Here is a 17,196-nt window from a genome sequence, read left to right as displayed (position 1 = left end):
GGCGGAAATGGGGGATGTGTGATGACAAATTTAGACTGATTACTTAAAAAAAAAAAAAAAAAAGCCGAGAAATCTTAAAAAATAAAAGCAAAAATTCCGCTAGAAAACCAAAGGGAATTGTTTGATTGTGAAACTGAGTGTCGTGAGGCGCAGCGTGGTTTAGCGTGGAACAGCATCGAGGGCTCTTCGGACTCCGACTCCTGGCTTAGAGGATGGCAGGAGGGAGCAGGCTCTGGGCTTTGGGACAAGGATGAAGTCAGGCAGCGCACCTGGGAGGATGTCTGGAAATTCAGGAGCACTTGTTGGGGGGCTTTCCTGTAAGGCTTGCATCCTTCACACAGCTAGACTCCAAGGGTCCCCATTAGCCCACATAGGGAGCTGCCCCAGGGGAGGCTCCAGCTGGTCTATCCCCAAGAACATGTGAAAGGAGGAGCTGTAAGGTGGGGGTTTGGGGTGTCTCTGAGTCTCAGTCCTAAAGGGAAATGACCAGGAACAGAAGGTAAAAGAGAGGACAGCTGCTTGGAATTCTGGCCTGTAGCAGGCCTGAGGGGTCAAAGGTCAAAGGGGGACTTCCTGAGGCTCCCAGGGGAGTGCCAGCTATCCAGTCAGCCAGGCTATTGTGCAAGCTCTGGCTGGACCATGAGGGCAGGCTGGCAGAGGGACCGTGCCTGGCTCAGCCTCCTCAGCTCATCCTGTCCGCCCCCTGGGGCTGGAGCAGTGCCTTCTCTCCTCCAGGACCCGAACCGTCCCCCAAGGTAGTAGCACTCCTGTCCCACCTAAGTGGCCATATCCTGTCTGCCTGAGGGCTTCCTCTCATCCTCATCCTCAGCCTCTCTTCCCCACAATCACCACCTTTTGAGAACCAGAAAAACCTTTTCACCGAAGCCTTTTTCAATTCCAGCCTGATTCCCAAAGGGATCAGAGGAGTTTCCGAGGGAAGAACCATGAGAGGGCTTACGGAATGCCAGCCCTAGAGGAATGAGGCACAGAGTAAAACAGAAGAGAAAGCAAGCCAAGGAATCCTCAGGTGCCAGGCCCTGGGCTGACTGGGCAGATGATGTGCTTCGCTGCTCGTGTCTGAGCTTCCCCTGAGCCTCTCAGGGTCTGTGATAGTTACTCACATCTAACAGGTGAAGACACTGAGGTTCCAAGGGCGTGATTAAACTGACTGCTGGTAGACCTGCACTTGCTCTTGCACTTGCTCTTCCAGATCACCTCCCTGTCCCTCAGCACAACCCACTTTGATGAGGAATGATCACAATGAAGGGCCGTGGGTAGAAGACCACTGCTGACGGAGGCTCAGTCTCCTGGAGAAGGGACAGGATCCTGGGTGGAGCCTAGTGCCGCCACCAGTTTCTCCCGAGAGTCAGCACCTGTCAAATCAGAACGTGGGATTGGCAGCTCAGTGATTTTCAAGCTGGATTCTTGGGCATCCTGGCATCCCCTAGAGATTGAGATGGGGGAGGAAAGGACAGTGAATAGGGGCGTGCCCCTCCCCCGAGCCTGGCTTCCACCAAGGAAGCTTAGGAATTTCAGGTATTGGACATACATGCAAGTTTTTACCGAAACAAAGATCCCACATCAGCCCATAGCCTTTATCTGAGGCCTCTGCAGCTCTGACAGTTCAGGTCCTGGGTTGGCAAGAGGAGCCAGAGGATTTGGTGAGGGAAATGGGCTCTAGACCATGGCTGGGCTTCTAGCCCTGTGAGAGGAAGCGGGTCGAGATCAGAGCTGTGAGATGAGGCTACGGCAGAGGAGGCAAGCTGCAGAGATACCAGGCACCTGCCTTTACACCTGGGAAAAACAAACAGACCTTTGGCCATGGCGGGCAGCCTGGGAACCATGAGCAGCACCCCCTCCCTGGGGCCAGATCACTGCCCCTTTCCCTTTTTCTGTAAGGCCTGCCTGGGCTTATTCTCTGTGGATATTGGTTGCTGATCACCAACCTAGGGCCGCCCTAGCCTCCCATGGCCTCATGGTTCCTGACTGCCCGGTTCAAGGGCTACTTCAAGGCGAAAGCTGAGAAGAGGCAAAGCCGCTCTGGAAGAGAAAGCACCAAATCAGAGGACATTCAGCGAGCAGGGGCTAATAATCCCATTGAGAGAACAACCCTTCTTGATGCCCCTTTAATTGGCCATCCTAGACCAAAGTCTGCCCTTCTACCTCAGTTTTCCCTGTTTTGAAATCTGGGCATAAGAATGGTTTCCCTCTCCTGGCGGCTTCAGCGCCCCCTGAATATAATCATCTCCATGTTCCAGGTGGAGAGAGCGGACGGCTCCAGCTGCCCAAGAACAGATCTAGCATCCTGCGTCTATCCCACTGCCCACCCGGGCCTGCCCCTGACCACCATTCACCCTCAACCTGCTGCAGCCTCACTCCACATAAGCAAAGCTGCCAGCAGGGTCCTTTGTGGTGCTGCTCCCTTGTGGCACTGCCTAGGGGCCCCACCATGGGGCAACAGATGGACCTATGGTCTCTACAGAACAATGGTGGGGGAGGGGCCCTGGCATCGCCCTCCCCAAACAGGAAGCGCTGCATGAGCTTCAAAGAACTGGCAGGGCTGAGGGGCTGGAGCCAGTGCCAGGACTGGCGGCTGCCTAAAGAGATGCCTGCCAGCTCGGGATGCCCAGCCTGCAGTGGGGGTGGGGCTGCAGTGGCAAGGGCAGCTGGGTCTTGGGCAGAGGATGGCTTGCAGGTGACCCGGGAGGGAGCAGGCTGAGGGAAGGGGGCTCAGACACTAGGCTGTTTCCCGGCTGCCCTGCCACTCGCCAGCGGGGCTGCAGGTTCTTTCCCAGGCCACAGTGGGTCTGGCCCTCCAGCAAGTAACCATGAGGGGCAGGGCTGGCACCAAGCCTGCCGCCCACTCCCTGCCTCCTGCTCCCAGCTGCTCTGCTCAGAGCCTTTTCCTCTCCACTTCCTGTTCACACAGGGGGGGGCGGGAAGTGGAGGGAGGAAGTTGGGGGGAGGCGTGTAGGGGGGCCCATTGAATAAAAGGAATTAACCGTTTCCCTCCTCTGACCTCTGGGAATTTCCGCCTGTGAAAGTGTCTCGAAGAATCTGCAGAGCTGGGGGAGTGGGGAGGAGGTGTACCCCTCATGCCCCCACCCACCCAGTGGGGCCAGATAACTCCCTCTGGGCCCCCTAACCTTTTGTTTCCCTGGCGCCAGGGGGGCAGCGCCCAGGGCAGTCTGGAGACTGGTGGCCTTGTAGCCCCCAATGGGATTGGTGCCTGCTGGCCTGTGATCCAAGCCCTGGGGGGCAGGAACTCTGAGAACTGGTGGTCCCTGGGGAATGAGCTCACACCAGGCTGCCCAGACTCTGAGCCCTGAGCCTTCCCTGCCAGTGCTGGTGCCCTGGCCAGCCTGCCTTGGGGACAAGAGAAGGGAGGGTCCCTGGCCAGGCGGGTAAGCCAGGCCGGACTCTGGGCTGGCACACCCTCCGATGGCCACTCCTCCAGGAGCTGTGGAAGGGAGCGGTGGGCTGGGGAAGCCAGTAGACAGCGTCCCCTAGCGTCCTCTGCCAACTCAAGCGGGCGGCTCCCCAGGGCCCTCTCAAGGGCGGGCCTCAGGAAGCACCTGCTCCCCAGGACCAGTGGCCGCCCTGCATCTCCCCCAGGTGGCTTCCTTGTTTACAGGCCGCCTGCCCTGATCCCAGCGTCACTGCCTCTGGCCACTCCTTCTATTTCCAGTGACCGCTCCAGGAGCAGCTCATTCATCTTGGCCGCTGCCCACACAGCTCCCCCACTTCCCTTTCTCTGGCCCTCCCCCAGGCTTAGGGCCAAGGCCCTAAGGGCCTTCTCTCTGCCCTTCATTCCAGGCCTTGCTTGGTTTCCAAGGATCTAAGAGCTGTGGCTTCCCGTTGCCCTGACTCAAAGGAACCCCTATCTATCAGTGCCAGGGAAACCTGGGGCCTTTTTCCAGGAATGAGGAAGCGGCCCAGGACCAGATGGGCAGGCTTAGAGAGGACAGAAGGGGCAGGGGCGCCCCAGGCTGTCTTAGCCAAGTTCTCTGGGAGGAGGGAGCAATGAGGCAGTGTTTGTTTAACTAACATATTAGGCACCCATTATGTGCAAAGACAGAAGCCCCAAGCTGTTCTAAGTAAGTAAGGGACCAGGCCAGTGGCAGGCCAAGGTTTATACTTAATATGCATTGACAGGGGGTACAATACCCCTGAGTCCTCTGCTGAGTCTAGGTGTGAGGAGAGCCTTAGGCCACACGGGGAGAGAGAGTAGGAGCCTTCCAAACCTTCCTGGAATGGTGGAAAGAACAGGATTCTGATGTCCTCTACTTACCCAATGAGACCCCCCGCCCCCACACACACACACACATTTACTCCCACTCTTGATTCTGGGGGAACATAGGGACTCTGAGGCTCATCAAAGAGGCAGCTTCCAGCCCTGTGAGTTGGCAGAGGCCCTGCTGTTGTTCTAGTGGTTGGGGAACTCAGCTGGGCAAGATTCCACCGGGACTGCAGGAGATAAGTCGTGGAAGAGGATTTGGCCGCAGGGGAGAAAGAAAGACTGCAGACACCAGCCAGGTGCCTTGACCCCAGCCTGATTCCAGGAACACTCACTTGTTATTTTATTTCAATCTGGCAGCTAACAGACCACACCCATAGAGCCGGGCAGTGGACTGTGGACACCAGCGTTAGGAGCAAAGGGTGTTCAGCTGATGTCACAGGAAGGCCCCGCTCTAAGAATCCTTAGTTGTGGCTTAGCTACCAGCCACAACTAAAGAAGTGTAACCTGGGGGGAGGGGCAGGTTACAGGAGCTAGACAGAAAAAAACCTATCTGCCAAATGCCATGAATGGTGGCCATGGCACTCGCACCTCCATGTTGGACCGCAACACTAGGGTTAAATGCCAGACAGTGATAGGGCAGTATCAAAGATGGGCAGCACCTGGGCACTCAGGGATCCCAGCTGGTAGAGAGGGGCAAGTAGAATCTAGCATTTGTAAGGACTAATGGAGGGAGGAGGAATGAGGAGTTTAGATTCACGGTTAGGTAACGAGACACCCAGAAAATGCTTGGGACAACTGGGGAAGGAACAGAATGAGGAAGCAGTGGTGGAGTGAGAAATCGGCACCTCCAACTGCCTGCATGCAAAGGATTCTGTGGGGAGCAGCACCACCTGCTGGCAAAAGGGAAGAACAGCCCCTGTTCCAAACAGGATGATGGGTGGTAATTTCCAACAGAAGCCAATAATCAGAGAGGACAGAGTGAAGGGACAGGCAAAATCACCCTGTCACACTCCCAGGTGAAGATACAAGGGCCAAGGCTTGAAAGCATACAGGACCCAGGTTGCCTCCCTGTGCCCCCCCCCCTGCCCCCTGCCCCTCCTGGGCCCACACCACTCAGCCCAGCATCACCACAAGCCTCCAGCTCAAGCCACTAGTGCAATGCAGACAGTTTAATGTTCTCCACCCCATCACCAGCTCCCACTGTCCTCCATGAGGCCTCTGCCCAGGGCACCCTCACAGCGGAACACCAAACAGTGTGCACAAGACCACACCCACCATCAGCACTACCTTTCCCAGCCCCGTGCCCAGGACTTGGAGGGGTTGTCTTTTCACTTCTGGGACCTGGGGGCAGACAGAAGAGAGGGCTTCCTCTGAGGGAGAAGAGGCACGGAGTGAAAAGGAAGAATGGTACTCTTGCTCTAGAAGCTGAACACGAAGTGTGCGGAGAGTGAAAAGGAAAACCGAGCTGCTAGATGCTGAGGGGATAGGAAGGCGATCAGAACTGTGACCTCTCCAGCTAATGCCCTCTTCTGGGAGGCAGGCTGATGGCCTGGTGTAACAGCAGCTCTAAGGCAGCCCTGAAGAGCAGCATGAGCAGTGGGCAGGTGCACTCAGAGCTGATACCCCCTGGGCAACGGCTATAACTCCACTCCCTCCTACAGTCATAGCCTAGCAGCAGCCCTCTCACGTGGCCTTCCTAAGAGCCGGCAAGTAGCTGTGCTTAACTGCCCACCCGCCTATCAGGGGCAACAACCTCCTACAGCCAACTGAGGTGCTCCTCCTCATAGCGCTGGGGGTCGATGAAGGGCCGGTCGATAGAGCGAATCATCAGCTCCCCACAGTACACACACTCAGCCGCCACCAGTTCATCTAGGTCAGCCTTGAGTTGTTCCCGGCTTGGCCCCACAGCAGCAGCCCCACCCTCGGCCTCCTTTGCCCGGGCAGAGCCCTTGGTGGGGGGTGGAGCAGCCCCCAGCTTTCGCTGCAACTCCTCCAGCCGGGCCTGCTTGTAGGCCGGCAGGCCAGGCCGTACAGCCTGCAGCAGGCAGTCCGCATGGAACATGTGGCCGCAGAGGAAGAGGTAAAAAGGGCGGTTGAGCAGGGGGAAGTCGCAGGTGGCACACTTGTCCTGGGGTTCCACAGTGCCGTAGCGGCCCCGCAGCTCCTGCAGATCTCGCCGGATGCGCTGGGCGCTGGCTGTGGCCTCTTCCATCTCCCGCTGTAGCTCCTGGATGTGGTGGTTGTAGGCCTTCAGTGAGCTGCAGATCGCCTCCTTAAAGTGGTCAATGGTGACGAAGTCAGGAAAGAAGGGAAGCACATCCTCAATCTTGAGCAGGGGGCAGCTGGCCAGGCAGGCCATAGCGGTCTGCACGTCTTCCTCCTCCTGCACCACGTGCCGTGCGATCTTCAGCCACAGCTTCTTGCGAAGTTCCTCGTCTTCCTCGGGCAAATCAGCACACTGCTTGGCCAGGTCCACATCCACCTGTGGGGTAACCACGAGTGTTAGGGTCAACCCTCCTCCCCACCCAGGACAGAGACTGTGCGAGAGACTAGGGAGACCCTGGGCCTGAGGAGGAGCTTCTGGGAGCCAAGCTAGAAACCGACCTCAGTGGTGGGCCCGTCCCCTCACAGCTCTGTAAAAGCTGCTTATGATGGTGGGCTTCAATTTTAGCGAATTTAAAAATCACCTGGGGAACATAGTCAAAATTCAGATTTTGGGGCCCTACCTTCAGACATTCAGTAAGTCCTTTAGGTAATAACTCATGATTTGAGAAATGTCCTTCTGCCATTGTGACCATAATACAATAGCTAGCATGTATACAGAACTCACCTAAGCAACAGGCACTGTTCTGAGTGCTTTTCCTATACAGTACTTTCTTTTTTTTTTTTTTTTTAAATATATTTTATTGATTTTTTACAGAGAGGAAGGGAGAGAGATAGAGAGTTAGAAACATCGATGAGAGAGAAACATCGACCAGCCGCCTCCTGCACATCATGATTTGAGAAATGTCCTTCTGCCATTGTGACCATAATACAATAGCTAGCATGCATACAGAACTCACCTAAGCAACAGGCACTGTTCTGAGTGCTTTTCCTATACAGTACTTTCATAAACCGTATGAGGGAAGTACTATAACACTTCTTGTCTCTGGATGAATAATCTGAGGCACAGAGAGGTTCAGAACTAGCCTGAGGTCACACAGCTTAGGAAGTGGCAGAATCAGAATTCAAATCCTAACTTCGGAGTCCCTGTTCTTAGCCTCTATACTACAGCACCTCTCCGCAAAGGAAGCCAGCACACCCTAGCCACAGCCACCTCTCCAACCCTTCACCATTGAAGTTATTGCTCTCCAGGCCCCTCTCTTAGATGGCGTCAAGACTCATGGGCTCACCTGCAAGGCCAGGTCCACAGCCTCCTCATACAGCTCCAGGACCTTGTAGACATGGACACAAGCACGGTGGTGGCCATGCTCAGCGCAGAGCCGCAGAGCATACTTGAGGTCGTAATGCACACGGTGTGGGCTGGCCCCAGCCTGCTCAAGGTAGGCCAGCAGTGAGGCTGGCTGGCCTCGGGCATACAGCGACAGCAGGTAATTGTGAATGGCCTGCTCAGTCTCGCCCAGCACGTTCACACAGAACTCCATGTAGCGGATGGCCTGGCTCACCTGCTGGGCCTCACCACCCTGGCTGTAGTTCACCAAGGCAGGGATGAGTTGCCGGGCATCCAGCCGGCTGCCCATCTCAATCCAGGCATCCACCAGCTGACGGGGGATGTGACGGATGAGGATGGGCGAGAACTTGTAGAAGAGCTGGGGGTCCCGGTGGCGGGCAAGCACTGCCAGGGCCTCCTCATAGGCCTCATGCTGGCAGTGGTATGCCACCACCCGCTCGTAGTCCTGCATGATCACAGCAAAGTACACCATGTGTTCTGTGTCCCCGTGGCTGGCGAGCAGCTCGTGGATGGAGGCTCTGCTGGAGAAGAGCCACTCCTTGTGGCGGGGGCTGCTGAGGAAGGCACGGAAGCGCTCCCGTGTTTCCCAGTAGAGGTTCAGGGCCTCTGGGTCACCCTGCAGAGCCCCGAGCCGGCTCAGGTAGAGCTCCGTCAGCCAGGTCGTCAGCAGCGTGGCCTGGGTACGCTCGGCTGGCTTCAAACCGGCCAGTTTTCGCTGCAAGAACTCCACCAAAGCCTCCTCCTGTCGGGCCTCCAAGAACTTGAGGGCAATCTCCTCAAAGTAGCTCTGGGTCAGGGCATAGCAGCGGGCGCTCTCGAGGTAGCGTCGCTGATTAAAGCAGAAATCAGCCTCCCGAGCCAGGACGGTGTCCAGGCAGTCAGGCCGCTCTCGACAATACTCTTTGGCCAGGTCAAAGCGGTTCATGTCCAGGTAGGTGCGCCAGACATCCCGGGCCTCCCGCTGCACGTGGTAGCGGAAGACGGCCCGCTCAGTGTAGGCCCACAGGTGGCCTGTGGAGGAGTCCTTCACCATGTGCCTCAGTGGCCCGAACTTCTCCAGGAAGTGGTCCCGCAGCACCACCTGTCCCGTCAGCGTGCACACGGCCTCCACCCGGTCCGCCAGCAGGAGCAGGAAGTGGAACTGGGTCAGGACAATGGCCAGGGGGGGGCTGGCTCCAGGACCCACCCCTTCCGGGTAGTCCCAGACTCGCTCCTCACTCAGCAGGGAGTCGGGACGCCCGTGGTCCAATGCTCCATACAACACGCCATCCCCCATCATCCAGGCGAAGGCCCGTGGTGCAGAGCGCAATTTGGGGGTATAGAAGGCCAACTCGCTGTAGCCCAGACTGCTGGGGAACTCACGGAATGGGGGTGGGTGGTCAGTGTAGGCAGCAAAGAGCCCCAAGAAGCCCTGTGCCTCAGCTCCCTCTGCTGTTCGGCCTATGAACTGGAAGAGGCGCTGCCGCGTGGTGGCGATAACAAAGGGGCGCCCATCAGGGCCCCGCTCGGCCTCCAGGGAGCACACAGGTGCGGGGCCCCCTTCTTCATTTAGAACGTATAATGGACGGAAGTAGAGATCTGGGGCAGGGCCGAAAAGCCCACCCTCGCTGGCTGAGAGCTCTGCTTCGAAGATCTGGCCTTGGGCAGTGCCAACCAGGATGGGGCCTGTGCTGCTCTCGGTGCCCAGTGCCTTGTTCCAGCCCACACTCTCCACCAGCTGCCCCTTCCAGCGTGCCAGTGGCCGTACCTTCTGTCCATTACGGTTCACATAAAGGACCTCAGTGCTGCTCAGAGCAATTAGCAGGTGAAAGCCTGGAACAGGGGAGAGCATGGCATCCTGGAGTTGCCACTATTCCCACCCTCCGCCTCCTCCTTGCCCCCACCACCCTCAGATCCCATCCGCCCAGGCAGTGACTTACCTCAGCCCCACCCCCACCCTCCATCTCCGACCTCCATCACCACTTACCAGTATGGTCCAGGAACATCTTGTGAACTTTGGCATCGTCCTTGCGCCCCAGCTCCACGTGGTTGGGTTCATTTGCCTTGCCCAAGTCAATGCTGTCAGGACAAGAGGAGGGCAGATCCTTTTCTCGAATCACAGATCTCTTTATAATTTGATGAAAGCCACAGCCTTTCTTCCCTGAAATCTACATATACACATAAAACTCTGAATACAATCCCAAGGGAACTCTGAAACATAGGCAGGGTCCTTAACCCTCAGCTGAGAATTCCCGAACCTCATTTTGAGAAGTCCACTAAGCAGGAATCTTTTCCCTCTACTCAACAGATCTCCAGTGCTTCCAGGAAAATGAGCAGGGGTATCCCAGACTCCTGGGGTAAAAAATGAACAACAAATTGTAGCTAATGGTTACTGAGTACTTTCTATATATCAAGCACCATGCCAAGAGCTTAACCTAGTATGATCTCAATCTTCACAATAACCTTGAGGAGTGCTCCTGTTTGAATTATATTTCCCTTATTAGATTCTTTTCAAACTAAAGAAATCAATGTAAAGATGTATAATGTATAAAGAAAAAGCTAATGATTTTCTTCTCAAACCTGTCATTCCCAACAGAGAAAACTGATGTTAACATCTTTCTCCATATTTATGTTGTTTTGTCAATTTTTACAAAAATAACTTCATAGTGTGTGTGTGTGTGTGCACATTACTTTATAATTTGCTTTTCTCACTTAGATATTTCATGAGCATTCACTGAATCAACGGATACAGCTCTAACTCGTTTTAATAACTGCATAATATTCCTTTTATGGCTCAACCATAATTTAATCATCATTTTCCTGTTGGTAACCATTCAGTTCATGTCCAGTTTTTCCTACCAGAGATAATGCTGCCATCATCCTGGCCAGGTGTTGCTCAGTGGTTAGAGCACCAGTCTGGCACTGGAGGGTCTCAGGTTCGATTCCCGGTCAAGGGCATGTACCTTGTACCTCATTTGTGGGTTTGTTCCCTGCCCATGGTCAGGGTGCGTGCAGGAGGCAACTAGTTGATGTGTCTTTCTCACATCAGTGTTTCAGTCTCTCTCTTTCCCTCCTTCCCTTCCTTTTACTCTCTCTGAAAAGCAATGGAAAAAATATCTTCAGATGAGGACTAACAAAATAAATAAATAAATAATCCTGCATTCAATATCCTTGAATCTATATCCTTGCAGACTGGTACTTTTTTTTCTATAGTTATGTATTCCCCAAAATGGGATTGCTGAGTCAGTTATAATTTCAAGTTGTAACAGACATTGCCAATTATTTTTCCAAAAGATAGTGGCAATTTATACTCTCACCAGCAATGTATGAGAGGCAATTTCTGTGCATCTTCACCAGCACCACATATTACTGTTTTTAATTTTTGCCAATCTGATAGCTTTTTTTAAAATGGCATCTTGCCCTAACCGGTTTGGCTCAGCGGACAGAGCATCAGCCTGCGGACTCGAGGGTCCCGGGTTCGATTCCCGGCCAAGGGCATGTACCTTGGTTGCGGGCACATCCCCAGTAGGGAGTGTGCAGGAGGCAACTGATCGATGTTTCTCTCTCATCAATGTTTCTAACTCTCTATCCCTCTCCCTTCCTCTCTGTAAAAAATCAATAAAATATATAAAAAAAATATATATATATATATATAAAATGGCATCTTAAGTGTTATTTTAATGTGAATTCCCAGAAGTTAAAATTTTTTCAGATGTTTAGTGGAAATTTGGAGTTCCTCTTCTGTGAACTGCTTGTTTATATTCTTTGCTCTCCCTTTTCTACTAAATTGTCTTATTAATTTGTAAGGGCTTTTTAAGAAACAAAGATGTAAATTGTTAGTCATGTGGAAAAACATTATTTTCCCACCATCTTTTGTCTTGAACTGACTCATATGCTTTTTTGTTTTTGTTTTGTCACAACAGCAATTACTACGCAATCAATTATATCTTTTGCTTTTGGCATCTGGATTTTCTAGCTTAAGTAAGAAGACCTTCCTTCAGCCCAAGAACGTAGAAATTTATTAAATATTCTTTTTTTAAAAAATCCTCACCTGCCTGGTTGATGTGGCTCAGTGATCCTCTCTCATCATTGATGTATCTATCTCTTTCTCCCTCTCCCTTCCTCTCTGAAATCAATAAAAATGTTAAAAAATAAATCCTCATCTGAGAATATGTTTAGAGAGAGGAAGGGAGAACAGGAGAGAGAGAAACACTGATGTGAGAGAACCATCTATCAGTTGCCTCCAGTATGCACCCCGATTGGAGATCAAACCCCCACGACCTGGATATGTGCCCTGACCGGGAATCAAACTTGCCATCTTTTTGGGGCACGGGACGACAGGACAACACTCCAACCAACAAAGCCACACCAGCCAGGGTGCATTGTTTATTTTTATTTATTTATTTATTTATTTATTTATTTATTTATTTATTTTTGATGTATATTTTTATTGATTTCAGAGAAGAGAGAGAGATAGAAACATCAATGATGAGAGAATTACTGATCGGCTGCCTCCTGCACGTCTTCTACTGGGGATTGAGCCTGCAATGCCGGCATGTGCCCTTGACCAGAATTGAACCTGGGACCCTTCAGTTGGCAGGCTGACAGTCTATCCACTAAGACAAACCGGCTAGGGCCAGAGTGCATTGTTTATATTTTATATTTAAATAACTATTTCACCTAGAATTCATTTCTGTGACACAGAGGTTTAGCTGTTTTATCCCAGGTGGTTATTCCAGATAGATAAACAAATTTGCTAATACCTTTGTCAATTTATATATGTATTTATTTCCAGCTTTATTAAGATACATTATTTCCATTTTAAAAAATATACTTTTATTGATTTCAGAGAGGAATGGAGAGAGAGATAGAAACATCAATGATGACAGAGAATCATTGATCAGCTGCCTCCTGCATCCCCCACACAGGGGATCGAGCCCGCAACCCAGGCATATGCTCTGACCGGGAATCGAACCATGACCTCCTGGTTCATAGGTTGACGTTCAACCACTGAGCCACGCCAGCCAGACCATTTCCCTTTAGAGTGGATTTATTCAGGATTCTAGACAGTTCCACTGACCCATGTGACTAATTGGTGGGTTGGTGTTATCTGTAACAGATGAAGGGACACATTTAGAAAGACTAGCTGACTTGCTCAAGATTCCAGAGCTGGTAAGTGGTAGAGCTAGGATCTGAATCCAGGTCTACTGTATTCTTAACTACCACACTACATTGGTTCTCTCTGGGAAGAATATTTCCTGAAAATTCCAAATCCCCTGTTCACCTGCCTAGAGAAGTAGAAAGGCATGAGTTAGTGAACAGTCCCAAAATATCACCATTCCACTCCCTATTTCTACATATTTTGGCCCTCACTTACCGGAGCAGTGTATCCTTGCCCAGGCTCATGCAGAGCTGATTGCAGGCGACGACAAGACTGGTGATACGCTCGGAAGGCGTAAAGTCAATGCGCTGCTTCGTGAAGATGGGCACTTCTTTCTCTAGCTGGGCATTCACATACCCTACAGGTGAGAAGCAAAGAAAAGGTTAGCTATGGAAGAGACGGAAGAAAGGCAAGAAACAACAACAAAAAACAGTGCTCCTGCCTTAGTCCGTTTGGCTCAGTGGACAGAGTGTTGGCCTGCGGACTAAAGGGTTGCAGGTTCATTTCCAGTCAAGGGCACATACCTCAGTTGCAGGCTTGATTCCTGGCCCTGGTCAAGGAGCGTGCGGGAAACAACCAATCAATGTGTCTCTCTCACATCGATGTTTCTCTCTCTGTCTCTACCCCTCCCTTCCACTCTCTCTAAAAATCAATGGAAAAGTATCCTCGGGTGAGGATTAACAACAACAACAAAACAGTGTTCCTCTCCACTTTCCCAACATATTCCTGCCCAGGGCCTTGGTTAAAAACCAGTATGTCAAGTAGTTTGCTAATCACCTCTGCATGAGGGGTCCTGCGCTCTTCCCACACTTCTGACAGAAGTGAGGAATTGATTCTTTGACCCCCTGGGATGCTGTTACGCTATGATGTACCTGCTCCCAATCGTTATAGGGGGAGGGGGGGTCGGGGAGAAGGATTGGGCATTTTCCCTTATCAATCTTTGGCCCAGCAACCCCAGCTCAACGAAAGTCATCTAGCTTCACTCTCTCCCCTCCTCCCTGCCCATGCAGTAATGCTCTCAGCGAGTTTCCAGAAAAAAATGAGGGTACAGGGAACCTGGGAGAACCGTTCCAATCAGCTGGTTAACAAACTGCTTTCTCTCTGGCTTTATTTCATTCCGTTACCATTGCTCAAAACCCCCAGCACTCAGACCCCGCTGCCAATTCTGTACTACTTTCCACAAAAATGTCTCCTCAATGCCAGGCTTCACCCAGCTCTAGCAAAGGCCTGAAATACTTCGTTTTCCCCTGTTCAGGGACAAAGTTAGCTCTGGACCATCCCTCCTTCTACAACATCCCCCTTTCACCAGTTTCTTTCCCCCTTCTCTTCCTCCCACCTCCAGAAAGACCCTCGAGAAAAGCACAGACTCAGATGAATCTTGAAGCCTATTCTCAGTTCTCCCAACTGCAGCCTGCAGGCAAGTTACTTCCTTATCTGGGTCCCAGTTCCCTCTTAGAAGGACCCTAGAGGCAGGGCCTAGATCACGCGGCTGCTCTTGCTTCAAACTTCGACCACCACCAAGAGAGCCTGCGGAGAACCAGGGGCCTAGACCCAAACTGCACGCCCAGGAGGCGAACCAGAGCTCTGGAAGCCACTCCCCACTCCGCCCCCGCAGGTGCCAGGAGAGCTGAGAGGGCGCCCTCCCTTCCCTTACCCGAGTGCGGGATGCCCACGCTGGGGCAGCCGGGCTGCAAGACGGCCGAGCGGGACAGGGAGTCCTCGTATTCGTCCAGGATGGACGCCATGGTGCCTGGCCTGGGGACTCGCCGCCCCAGGGATCACAACGGGGCTTCCCCCAGCGATCCCTGTCGCCCCGCCTGGAGCCGGCGACTCCCCAGCCTCCACCGGGATCGGACAGACCCTGGCGACCCGCCGCCCTCCTCCTCTTTACAAGCCTGAGATCTTCTCGCTGTCGCCTTACAGAGCGAGGTGGCTCAGGAGCGCTCCCCCTTGACCTGGCGCAGTCCCGCACCCCACGCCCGCCGCCTAGAGACCCCCCGGCTCCCGTTAGCGGAGCCCAGGTGATCGCAACCTTGTCCGGGTAGCTCAGCTGACTCCCGCCCCCAGGACGCGTGCCTACAACGTAACTTCCGGGTTCTCAGAACCTCACGTGCGCCGGCGCAGGAACTTCGCAGGGCGGCCACTGGGAGGCGCCGCGAGAGGGGCGGGGCCAGACGGGCGGGGCGGAGTCAGGAGGGGCGGGGGCGGGACCCAGTCCTCCCCTGAGGGCGGGAGCCGGAGTGCAGCTGCGGTTCCCGGCGTGGGGCGGAGGCCTGGACGCGTCGGTACTGGAGACCAGCGGGGTGTGGATTGGCCTCGCTGAACACAAGCCTCCCCTTCCAAGACCCCGCTGCAGTTCCGGGCTTTGGCGCTAGGAGGGAATCCCGGCTTTCTCAGCCGCTTTCTCCGACCTGCCCAGCGCCATCCCGCTGCAGCCTCGCGGGTCCCTGCCACCTTCCTTGCGTAGGCTTTCCTCCCTCAGCTGGACCGCTCAGCCTCCCCGCCCAGCTCCGCTCCCATCTTTGTAAACAGCTCGCTGCCCTCGGTCCCCAGGAGAACGTCCCGTCCCTCAATCCAATCGCTGTCTGGATCCTACCTTCACCAAGCGCAGGGAAGCGGTCCTGATCTCTTCTCCCACATCCAGGGGCACTTACAGACAGTGGCGGAGCTGGGTGCCCCAGCCAGTGGGAAGGCATGTGCTGCCTAACCTACCTCTGGCCTGCTCTGTAGTGGCTCCTTGGTGTGGGCGGGGGGAGGCCAGAAAGGAAGGCAGAGAAGACCAGGCACAGCTAAGGGGTGCCAGGCTGCTTCCATCCACTCATTCACCAAAAACTTACTCTGTGCCTGACCTCTGGCGAGGTGCTGGGGTCACAGAGATGAGCACAGTACCACCCTTGAAGGTCGATGGGCCAATAAGTAGATGATTAATGCTAGACACGCTGTTGGTGGATTTGTTCAGGTCACCGTTTCACAAATGAACACACCCGCTGTGCCAGGCTCTGTTCCCGCTCTGGGGCACCCACCGCAGGGGCATACCCAGAGATTTGGCCGCAGGGCTGCACTAGGAGCCGGGAACAAATACCTCCAAAACCTGGCGGGGACTAGGGACAAGTGTTGGAGGTGGGTGTGGAGTCCTAAATAACAGAACTGCAAGGGTTCGGGTGCGACTGCAGTCCCAACTGCTTCCACCGACTAGGTGACTCATTCCTGCTTCCACCGACTAGGTGACTCAGAGTCGGTTTCTTTTTTTTTTAAATATATATTTTTATTGATTTCAGAGAAGAAAGAAGGAGAGAGAGAGAGATCAGTGATGAGAGAGAATCATTGATCGGCTGCCTCCTGTACACCCCCCACTGGGAATCCAGCCTGCAATTCGTGCAAGTGCCGGTCGGGGGTGGGGTGTTTAACCACTGAGCCACCACCGGCCGGTGGGAGTCTGTTTCTTGATGAGGCCCATGGACTCTACTTTGCTTAAGTGAGGAAGGCTCTCGGACAGTCACCCCCATCCAGCTTTAACCGGTAGCCCCGCGTAATGACTACAAGCTCCCCCTTTACTCTCAGAAGCTCCAGGTTTGCACAGTACTCTGTGTGGGCACGCTTCTTTTGCCGAACTTCTCCGCCAGGCGCTGAGAACTGGACCCTCACCAGCCCACACTGAGGGCTCGCTGGGCCTGGAGCGGCCCCCGCCCAGGATGGGGTGACAGGTTACTGCGTCTGAGATAACTTACCTTCGCGCCTGTGTCTCCCTTCTCTTGCCCGAAACCAGCGGCTGCGAGCCACTCTCCCCGCCAGGGGCGCTGCTCCATAGGCGAGGTGGAGCAGGGAGGAGGCCTCCGCCCTGGGAAAAGCGATCCCAGCCAGAGAGCTGTCCTGCTCCTTGTGTGAGGCCCCACCCCAAGTCACCTGTCATCTGCATTAGGGAAACATAAACAGGTCCAGCCAAAGGTCAAATAATCATACAAGATACATTTACTGACTACCGACAATGTGCCGCGCACCACACTAAATTCCTAATAGTCATTGCTATTTCATTTTATGTGCACACTAATACTATGAAGTAGGCACTGCTCTTTTCCCTGCCTAATAAGAGCAGAAACTGAAGTTCAGATGGTGGAACAGTTTGTTCCAAGTCCTGTGACCAGGAAGTGGGAAGCCAGGAGGCAATATTCAAATCCAAGCACGCCGTCCATGCCCCTAATGCAAGCTGAGAAAGTGAGGCCCAACTGATTCCTCAGGTCTGGACTGTGCGGAGAGAGTGTGTCCCATCCGCCCTCCCGCATGCACGGAGCTGGTCGGCCTGGGGGTGTTCTCAGGGACACAGAGTCCTTCCAGCCACCTCCTCACTGTTCTAAAAGCCTCCCTCTT

At 53.7% G+C, this 17,196-nt stretch overlaps 1 protein-coding gene across 4 annotated transcripts; it reads right to left on the bottom strand.

Annotated features, from left to right (window-relative positions):
* Positions 1–5,389: 5,389 nt before the first annotated feature.
* VPS18 (VPS18, CORVET/HOPS core subunit) lies at positions 5,390–16,914 on the bottom strand. 4 transcript variants are annotated; one of them, XM_023757476.1, is made up of 5 exons: positions 16,560–16,914; positions 13,048–13,189; positions 9,658–9,749; positions 7,633–9,503; positions 5,390–6,722 (listed from the first exon to the last, which is right to left on the bottom strand). In XM_023757476.1, the coding sequence occupies exons 2-5, from the start codon at positions 13,074–13,076 to the stop codon at positions 5,997–5,999; spliced, it is 2,718 nt and encodes a 905-aa protein (XP_023613244.1). In that variant the 5' UTR covers positions 13,077–13,189; positions 16,560–16,914; the 3' UTR covers positions 5,390–5,996. The 4 variants fall into 4 exon arrangements, with proteins under 4 accessions (XP_023613244.1, XP_014314929.1, XP_006093094.1 ...); XM_014459443.2 differs by lacking the exon at positions 16,560–16,914 and adding an exon at positions 15,428–15,713; XM_006093032.3 differs by lacking the exon at positions 16,560–16,914 and adding an exon at positions 14,486–14,913.
* Positions 16,915–17,196: the final 282 nt, after the last annotated feature.

This window comes from Myotis lucifugus, unplaced genomic scaffold (assembly GCF_000147115.1).
Source record: "Myotis lucifugus unplaced genomic scaffold, Myoluc2.0 scaffold_109, whole genome shotgun sequence".
Classification (NCBI taxonomy): domain Eukaryota; kingdom Metazoa; phylum Chordata; class Mammalia; order Chiroptera; family Vespertilionidae; genus Myotis; species Myotis lucifugus.
The sequence above is the reverse complement of the archived record's forward strand: the minus strand, read 5'-3'. Positions and strand labels throughout refer to the sequence as shown.